The sequence below is a fragment of the Pristiophorus japonicus genome, chromosome 4 (assembly GCF_044704955.1).
Source record: "Pristiophorus japonicus isolate sPriJap1 chromosome 4, sPriJap1.hap1, whole genome shotgun sequence".
NCBI lineage: Eukaryota > Metazoa > Chordata > Chondrichthyes > Pristiophoridae > Pristiophorus > Pristiophorus japonicus.
The window spans coordinates 250,440,936-250,450,544 of NC_091980.1; the positions used below are offsets into that span (position 1 = coordinate 250,440,936).

General features: G+C 49.5%; 1 protein-coding gene across 1 annotated transcript; it reads left to right on the forward strand.

Moving 5' to 3' along the window:
* Positions 1-667: 667 nt before the first annotated feature.
* Positions 668-8,937, forward strand: LOC139262768 (zona pellucida sperm-binding protein 3-like). Its single transcript, XM_070877919.1, has 11 exons — positions 668-671; positions 760-884; positions 5,353-5,529; positions 6,523-6,638; positions 6,718-6,821; positions 6,910-7,087; positions 7,175-7,301; positions 7,382-7,470; positions 7,555-7,676; positions 7,748-7,882; positions 8,885-8,937. The coding sequence occupies exons 1-11, from the start codon at positions 668-670 to the stop codon at positions 8,935-8,937; spliced, it is 1,230 nt and encodes a 409-aa protein (XP_070734020.1).
* Positions 8,938-9,609: the final 672 nt, after the last annotated feature.

Genomic DNA, 9,609 nt, shown 5'->3' on the forward strand with positions numbered 1-9,609 from the left:
CTAAACTTATTTATTGAGATCACCCCTCATTTTTAACTCCAGAATAGAAAGTTCTCCATTTCAGACCAGAACTTCATTGCATAAAACTGAATTCCATTTCTTAACCTGATGTATTTCAGATAGCTGGAAATGTCCTTGTCTACACCACCCACCTGAACCACACCCCCAAGGCTCTTGGATCTGTCATTGTATGATCCAATGGAGCTGTCGTTCCCATTGAGTGCCGTTATTATAGGTAACCATTGAGTGAATGAAAACTCGATCAAACGCATGTTCTTTGACATTGTCCCTTGTCTTTCCAGGAAGGGCAATGTGAGCAGTAACCCGATCAAGCCCACCTGGATCCCGTTCAGCTCCACCAAGTCTGGAGAAGGGCTTCTGTCATTCTCTCTGCGCCTAATGGCTGGTATGTGCTGGGTGGCTGGGGAGTGATTTCCTGTCACTCACTGGGAGTTGCAGCCACTGTCCCCAACCGTTGTCCTCTTGTCCTTCAGATGACTGGCTTACAGAGCGCACCTCGACTGTCTACTACCTGGGCGACCTCATTCACATTGAGGCCTCTGTTTCAATGACCAACCACATGCCCTGAAGCTCTACATTGACCGCTGTGTCAATACGTTGAGCCCAGACAAGGACTCCACCCTGAGTTACAGCTTCATTGACTACAATGGGTAAGGAGTTCTCTGCTTTCTCCAGCTGTTCCCATCTCCATGGCTTCATGTGATTCACTCCATGGCCTGTGTTTTAATCTTTCTTCAGTTGCCACCTGGACAGCAAAGCTGAGGACTCCTTCTCAACCTTCGTTGCCAAGAGACGAGCGTGAGTTGGACAAGCTCCACTTTGACCTGGATGCGTTCCGCTTCTTTGATGATGAGCGTTCCTTGGTAAGAGGAAGCTGCCCATTGGGTTCTCCATGTTGGGAGGGACTCACTGACTAACGGCTGGTGTTGAATGTATCCCTCAGATTTTCCTCACCTGTCACCTGAAGGTTGCTGCACTAGATCGGAGAGATTCCATGAGCAAAGCTTGTACTTTCCAGAAGCTGCAGAATGTGTAAGTTCCCCCTCTCTCCCTCAGGATGTGTTGTGTGGAGACGTGATGCCCAACCTGATTGTTGCACCGATTGTCTTGTTTAGCTGGGCCCCATTGGAAGGATCGAACAATGACGTTTGCGCCTCTTGTGATTTGGGCGACTGCGGTGCCATGAGGGAGTTGGGCTTTCCTTCCAGAGGAAGGAGGGACCTTGTACCTGAAGCTGGTAGGACATTGATCCTCTAGATGTTGGAGGTCCCCCTTTACCCTCTCTAACTGGAATGTTTGATATTGCAGGGAGTGATGCTGAATTGAAGTGGGAGGGTGAGGCCTCACTTGGACCCCTGGTCATTCTGGACACTGATGTGACTGACCTGGCAATGAGTCCCTTAATGAGATTGGGCAATGGAAGCAGGAGAGGTCTCCAGGGGGTGAGTGGGCCCACTGCTAGTTTCCATTTCCCCCTCAGTATTTCCTTCAGTAACCATTGGCTTCTCATTGCTCTTTAGGTGTGGCGTCTGACGTGGTCCTGATGCTGGCCCTGACTGTGACAGCTGTCTCTCTGATCTCTGCTGCTTTGATGGCCTTGTTCCTGTACAGGAAACACAAGCAGACCCAGTTCAACTGGTTATAAAATGGTCAATAAAGCATTGATTTTGTGTACCTTGTGCCTGTTTGTTCATTGGTCACTCTGTCCCTTGGTTCCCCGTGTTGTAACTGGTCCAGGTAACTTGTCCCATAATGACTGGTTAAAAGCTTATCCTGGGTTGGGTTGTGACTATGGTAACTGCCCAGCCTTCACTGTGCAGGTCCATGAGCTCCAGGTGAGTGGAACTGCCCTGAGGGATTGGTGCAAGCTTGGTGATTGGTCCAAGTTATTCCATTGTCTCCCTTTCACAAGGACTCCACTCCAGTTTGAGATCAATTGATCATCCCTAATGGGGTGACCCATTATTTACTTGACTTCCCAGCCAGTTTGATGAGCTCCAGCCCTGGTTTGACAACTCTTGTGCACTGGGGCTTCAAGTCGGGACCGCTACTGTCTTTCTTCCATAACCATGTGTCCAAATGCCCTGCCCCTTGCTCTCGGTGATATAAATGTTTCCATTTCCTGTACTTCCATAAGTGAAGTTCCCCAGCTGTTGATTAAGCTGGAATTATTCCCGTGGCCTGAGAGAACAGCAAGAAATCATCTTCTGTCTTTGTTCATGCTCCAATGTGGGAGAGCTTGGTAGTGAAGTAAACAAAACCCTTCCAACTGTGGGATCATTCCACTGTGTCTCCTGTCCTGGATCTGGCTGTATGGACTGGGACAGAAATGGGCTTGCAGCATTTCTGACCTGGGCACATTTTGCCCATCACCATGTAGGTGTGGTTTGTTGCTGTAGTTTCTAGCTTATTTGATTCACCCTGCAGTGGAAATGGAGTGACTGGGTGCCAATGGAACTGGCACTATTCAGAGCCCTAATATACAGCCCATAGTTTGGCTGCATCTTCCTCTGGGTGAAGGGGAGTGCCTGAGATTAGCTGGGAATCACACGGTGCCAGAGGTTGGGGTTTGAACCAATTGTCATCTCTCTCGCTGGAGAATGGCAGAGAAGGAGCTTCTAACAATCATTCCCCTACTCTTCCCCTGAGGGCGTGAGTGGACTGTCTCCCTCATTGAGCTTCTCCACTGCCAGCTCTCTGACTCCTATGTTCCTGTCTGGGAACAAGATGGGCTCCAGTGTCACTGCCCCCTATTGGGGTTTTAGTGTCAGTGTCTCAGCCTCCAACAGTCGCAGAAGCTCGGATGGGTGCCCAAAGACATTTAGTACAGACTGAGAATAGCCTTTAATATAATCTGCAATGTACAGGGACTAGGGATTAGAGTGGAACATGGGCTGTTCTAACTTGAGGGGCAGCTCAGTACAGGAACAGTTAGTGGAGTTCGAAGCTCATGGACAGGCGATGGTGCTGGAGGTGGGTTGACTTTCTACAGGTCCCTGCTACTTGATACTTTGTTTTCTGGTTTGCCCACTGTCTCTCTACTCTACACGCCAACAATACCTTCTGTAAGGAATGGTTTCCTTCTTTAAATACTGAAGGAAAAAAAATCTTCACAAATTTTAGGATCTAGTAAATCGAACCCAGGTCTGTGTTGAGTTGTGGAGTAAAATCTTACTACAATAAACATGGACTCGGGTCAGACCAGCAGAGGTTTCTCCAAACTTGAAACAAAACTGTCTCCCTGATCCCAGGTGTGGGATGGTCTGAGCTGAGAGGCTGATGGAGCGATTGTTAAATAACTTTGCTGCATAATCCGTGGGCCCAGTCCGCGGTTTGTCATATTTTATACTCTGGATGCTCCTGACACTGCTCAGTGAGTGTTGCTTGCTCTATTATGGGCTGTCTCTATGGTTACACATTGTAATAAAGCAACCTCTCTCTAAAATGTCATAAAATCAGGGGGCACTTTATTACTGATACAACTCAAAATAGCTGTCAGTAATCAACTGCGCCCTGAACGGGGTCACACTCCCAAAACTTTTCAAGTGCCCGCTTTTTTTTTTGAGGGCACCAAACACAAATTATACTACTGCCCCTGGCTAAAAGTGGTGGGGGGTTGGGCACTAAAAAGGTAATTAAATCGCACTTTGGACATGGTTCAAATTAAAGTTTGGTTGCCGGGGATGATGATGCACTCTAGTTCCTCCGGCGCCCACCTCTCGCGGAAGGCTGCGAGTGTACCAGTGGATACCCTGGTTCAGATGTAACCGCGGAAGAGAGACAGATAGTGAGGCAGAACGACTCCCTCGACCGTCCGCTGCCTGGACCGGCTGATGGCCCCCTTGGCCGTGCCCAGGAGCAGTCCTACGAGGAGGCCTTCTGACCTGCCCGCTCCCCTCCGTAGAGGGTGCCCAAAGATCAGGAGTGTGGGACTGAAGTGCAACCAGAATTTGAGGAGCAGTCGCTTCAAATAGTGAAAAAGGGGCTGCAAACTCACACACTCTACACATACATGTTACACGGATTCCCTGTGCCTTTCAGTTCTGCGCGGAGGGCCCTCCTGTACTGGCTGCTCTTGCACATTCTCCACGTTGCCATCGTTGTCTGCCGTCCAGACACGCCATGCGCACCATTTGCCATCCGCAGAAGGCGGGGGTCCTCAATAGAGTGCACTCTACGCGATAGTCCTTCCCTTATTTATTGGAGACTTGGCCTGGAGGGTCTTGCATGGAGCAGTCCCGTGCAATAAGTTTTTTACGTCGTTTCACGGGCTCCCAGTCTACCTGTAATTTCTGTGGCCTGGAGGAGTCCGGAGGGGAGCGGGCAGGTCAGAAGGCCGCCTCATAGGACTGCTCCTGGGCACGGCCATGGGGGCCATCAGCCAGTCCAAGCAGCGGGCGGTCGAGAGGGTCATTCAGCTCGACTGCCTGCCTCTCTTCTGCGGTTACATCCGAGCCAGGGTGTCCCTGGAAATGGAGCACGCGGTGTCCACCAGTATGCTCGCGGCCTTCCGCGAGAGGTGGGCGCCGGAGGGACTGAAGTGGAGCATCACCCCCGGCAACCAAATTTTAATTTGATCCTTTTAATGTCAAAAGTTTAATTTGTTTAATATGTCAGTTTTAGTGCTCCTTTAATAAGGGGGCACTTGTGTAATGACTCAAGAGTCTTGTTACTGTAAACGGCCTCAGGTGCAAACCTGACCCAACTTTATTCATGCCCAAAGTACCCGCATGACACAGTACCCACGCTTATATACCAGTGACCGCGCACACGCACGTACAGCCTGATGACCTCCAACAGCGGCGCCCCCTGGTATCTGGTGACCCCAGGCATCAATACATAACAACTTGATTATTGGTTCAACTTAAAATAGTTGTGGTGCTGATTTCTGTCAGGTGACACCGGGCCATTCACTGCCACTCCTATTGGTCCAATTTACATCGGTCCGCCTGGCAATAAATCCATCCGTTCTGTCATTGGGTAGAAATTGTGGAGATTGGGGCCGGTTAATTGGCTCAATGTTGCTGCTTCTGGTATCATTGGTGTCAGGTGACTGCAGCTTGTGTGTATAAAAGGTACTGGTTGGGGGCTGCAGGGATAGTTGAGTGGTTTGGGATCATGGGGGATTGTGTAGTGAGGGCACTGGTCCCAGTACTGCTGTTAGTTGGGGTTGTTTGCCCCTCTGATATTTGGCGACAGTTTGGAGGCCAGAGGTTTCCATGGAGAAGAGTCAAGGCCACCCCTGGGGCTCAGACAGTCCCTCCCTTTGGTTCCCGTCTCCGTGTGTCTGAGGGGCGCAGTGTGTTCCCACTGCACACTGTGATGGTGCAGTGTGGGGCGCACAACCTGCTGGTCAGGGTACACGTGGATTTATTTGGGACCAGGCACCTGGTTAAAGCTGCTGACCTGACCCTGGGGGCAGTAGGTTGTCGGCCAACTGGGATCGACTCTCTGAACCGCACCGTCCTCTTTGACTATGGGCTCCATGAGTGTGGCAGCTCAGTGAAGGTAATGTGATTCTTCAACTCTTGCTCTAAGCTTGGTGTGTGGCTCAGTCCCCATGCTTCACTCCAACTCTTGGTGAGGGTGCATTGATGAGGGGACTCCTGTCTCCTGCTTTTAAACCTCAAACTTGCTTTGGAATTGTGCATTGTGCTTTGCTGTAACTGGTTTTCCCTAATCTCTCCAACCTTGTGATCTCACCCCTATTGGCCTTGTGTATTCACTTGGGTTTGTCCAAATGTTTCCTGTGGTATATCCTGTCTCGTGGATATTCAGGTCACTGGGGAGTCAGTTTAGTGGTTATTTCCCATATTTAGCTTTATCTCCCACACTTCCTGTTTTTGAATACCTGGGAGCCTGGATTAAATGAGACTTAAATCTGGAGGTCTATTCATTGCCCCAAATTATTGGCAACTTTTGGAACACTTAATTGTTCAAGACTTTCATTTCTATAGCGCCTTTCACAACCACCGTATATCTCATAGTGCTTTACTGCCAGTGAAGTACTTTGTGAAGTGTCGTCACTGTTGTGGGAAATGTAGCAGCCAATTTGTGCACAGCAAGCTCTCTCTAACAGTAATGTGATAATGACCAGATCATCTGAATGTGATGTTCATTTGAGGGATAAATAGTGGCCCAGGACACTGGGAGAACTCCCCTGCTACTCTTTGAAATAGTGCTATGGGATCTCTTTTGTCCACTTGAGTAGGTGTGGCCTCTGCTTAATGTCACATGTGAAAGATGGCACCTCAGACAGTGCAGCACTCCCTCAGCACTGCACTAGGGTTTCAGCCTAGCTTTTTGAGCTCTAGTCTCTGCAATGGGACATGAACCCACAACCTACTTGCTCCGAGGCGAGGGTGCTACCCACTGAGCCACTCCACTTTTCTGTTGAATTGATTTTGCTCTGCTGCTTGAACTCTTTCCCCCTGCATTAACTGCAGAGGCTGCACAACCTCCCTTCCAAGAACTATGTTAATTTCTGAATCTGATTTTCAGATGGCTGGAGATTTCCTGGTCTACACCACACACCTGAACCACACCCCCAAGGCTCATGGATCTGTCATTGTGCGAACTAATGGCGCTGTCGTTCCCATTGAGTGCCGCTATTATAGGTAACCATTGAGTGAATGAAAACTCAATCTAATGCATGTTCTCTGACTCTGTCCTAAAATGGCACACTTGTCTTTCCAGGAGGGGCAATGTGAGCAGTAACCCGATCAAGCCCACCTGGATCCCGTTCAGCTCCACCAAGTCTGGAGAAGGGCTTCTGTCATTCTCTCTGCGCCTAATGGCTGGTATGTGCTGGGTGGATGGGTAGTGATTTCCTGTCACCCACTGGGAGTTGCAGCCACTGTATCCAACCCTTCATCTCTTGTCCTTCAGATGACTGGCTTACAGAGCGCACCACGACTGTCTACTACCTGGGTGACCTCATTCACATTGAGGCCTCTGTTTCAATGACCAACCACATGCCCCTGAAGCTCTACATTGACCGCTGTGTCGCAACGTTGAGCCCAGACAAGGACTCCACCCCAAGTTACAGCATCATTGACTACAATGGGTAAGGAGCTCTCTCCTTTCTACAGCTGGTCCTGTCTCATGGCTTCACTTGATTCACTCCATGGCCTGTGTTTTAATCTTTCTTCAGTTGCCTCCTGGACAGCAAAGCTGAGGACTCCTTCTCAACCTTCCTGTTACCAAGAGACGAGCGTGAGCTGGACAAGCTCCACTTTGACCTGGATGCGTTCCGTTTCTTTGGCGATGACCGTTCCTTGGTAAGAGGAAGCTGCCCATTGTGTTCTTCATGTTGGGAGGGAGTCATTGAATAACGGCTGGTGTTGAATGTGTCCCTCAGATTTTCCTCACCTGTCACCTGAAGGTTGCTGCACTAGATCAGAGAGATTCCATGAGCAAAGCTTGTACTTTCCAGAAGCTGCAGAATGTGTAAGTTCCCCCTCTCTCCCTCAGGGATGTGTTGTGTGGAGAAGTGATGCCCAACCTGATTGTTACACTGATTGTCTTGTTTAGCTGGGCCCCATTGGAAGGATCGAACAATGACGTTTGCGCCTGTTGTGATTTGGGTGACTGCAGTGCCACGAGGGAGTTGAGCTTTCCTTCCAGAGGAAGGAGGGACCTTGTACCTGAAGCTGGTAGGACATTGATCCTCTAGATGTTGGAGGTCCCCCTTTACCCTCTCTAACTGGAATGTTTGATATTGCAGGGAGTGATGCTGAGTTGAAGTGGGAGGGTGAGGCCTCACTTGGACCCCTGGTCATTCTGGACACTGATGTCACTGACCTGGCAACTGAGTCCCTTACTGAGGTTGGGCAACAGATGCAGGAGGGGTCTCCAGGAGGTGAGTGGACCACTGCTAGTTTCCATGTCCCCCTCAGTATTTCCTTCAGTAACCATTGGTTTCTCATTGCTCTTTAGGTGTGGAGTCTGAGGTGGTCCTGATGCTGGCCCTGACTGTTACAGCTGTCTCTCTGATCTCTGCTGCTTTGATGGCCTTGTTCCTGTACAGGAAACACAAGCAAACCCAGTTCAACTAGTTATCAAATGGTCAATAAAGCAGTGATTAGTGTACCTTGTGCCTAATTGTCCATCTCCTGTCCACACATGTAAAATTCGGAGCTGTTTACACTGTAACCCTCTCAGTTCTGTGTTGGTGTAACTGATCCAGGTAACTAGTGCCATAATGGCTGATAAAAGCTTATCCAGGGATTGGTGGTGACTATGGTAACTGCCCAGCCTTCCCTGTGCAGGTTCATGAGCTCCAGGTGAGTGGAACTGGCCTGAGGGATTAGTGCAAGCTTGGTGCTCATTCCAAGTTATTCCATTGGCTCCCTTTCACAAGGACTCGATTCCAGTTTGAGGTCAATTGACCATCCCTAATTGGGTTGACACTTTTTTCTTTACTTCCCACTCAGTTTGATGAGCTCCAGCCCTGTTTTGACCACTTGTGCACTGGAGCTTCAGGTAGGGACTAATACTGTCTTCCATAACAATGTGTTCAAATGCCCTGCCCCTTGTGCTCGGTGATATAAATGGTATCATTTCCTGTAGTCCATAAGTGAAGTTCCCCAGCTGCTGTTTAAGCTGGAATTATTCCCATGACCCATGAGCAGCAAGAAGTGATCTTCTGTCCCTGTTCATGCTCTGATGTGGGAGCGTTTGGTACTGGAATAAACAAACCCTTCCAAGTGTGGGATCATTCCACTGTGTCTCCTGTCCTGGATCTGGCTGTGTGGACTGGGACACAAATGGGCTTGCAGCATTTCTGACCTGGGCTCAATTTGCCCTTCATGTAGGTGTGGTTTGTTGCTGCAGTTTCTCGCTTGCCTAATTCACCCTGCAGTGGAAATGGAGCAACTGGGTGCCAATGGGAGCTGGCACTATTCAGAGCTGTAATATACAGCTGAGTTTGGCTGCATCTTCCCCCTGGGTGAAGGGGAGGTCTTGAGCTTAGCTGGGAATCAAATGGTGCCAGAGGTTGGGGTTTGAACTAATTGGCATCTCCCTCGCTGGAGAACGGCAGAGGAGGAGCTTCTAACAATCTCTCCCCTATTCCCCTGAGGGGGTGAGTGGACCCTCTCCCTCAGAGCTTCTCCAATGCCAGCTCTCTGACTCCTCTCTTCCTGCGTGGGAACAAGGTGGGCTTCTTAAAGGAGCCTCCAGTGTCGCTGGACCCTATTGGGGTGTCAGTGTCTCAGCCTGCAACAGTTGCAGAAGCTCACGGATGGGTGTCCAAAGAAATTCAGTACAGACTGAGAATAGCCTTAAATATAATCTGCAATGTACAAGGAGTAGGGATTAGATTTGAACATGGGCTGTTCTAACTTGAGCGGCAGTGCACTGGGGAGGGGAAGCTCAGTACAGGAACAGTTGGTGGAGTTAGAAACTCACGGACAGGTGATGGTGCTGGAGGTGGGCTGCCTCTCTACAGGTCCCTGCTGCTTGATGCTCTGTTTTCTGGTTTGCCCACTGTCTCTCCTGTACATGCCAACAATATCTACTGGAAGGAAGAGTTTCATTTTTTAAATTCTGAAGAAAAACAAAACCTTCACCATTTTCAGGCTCTAG

Bases quoted from the DNA above. Each gene is read 5' to 3' on its own strand.
- LOC139262768 (XM_070877919.1), top strand. The intron at 5,530-6,522 runs GTAATGTGATTC...TCTGATTTTCAG, and splicing joins AGTGTGGCAGCTCAGTGAAG to ATGGCTGGAGATTTCCTGGT. The intron at 7,471-7,554 runs GTAAGTTCCCCC...TGTCTTGTTTAG, and splicing joins TTCCAGAAGCTGCAGAATGT to CTGGGCCCCATTGGAAGGAT.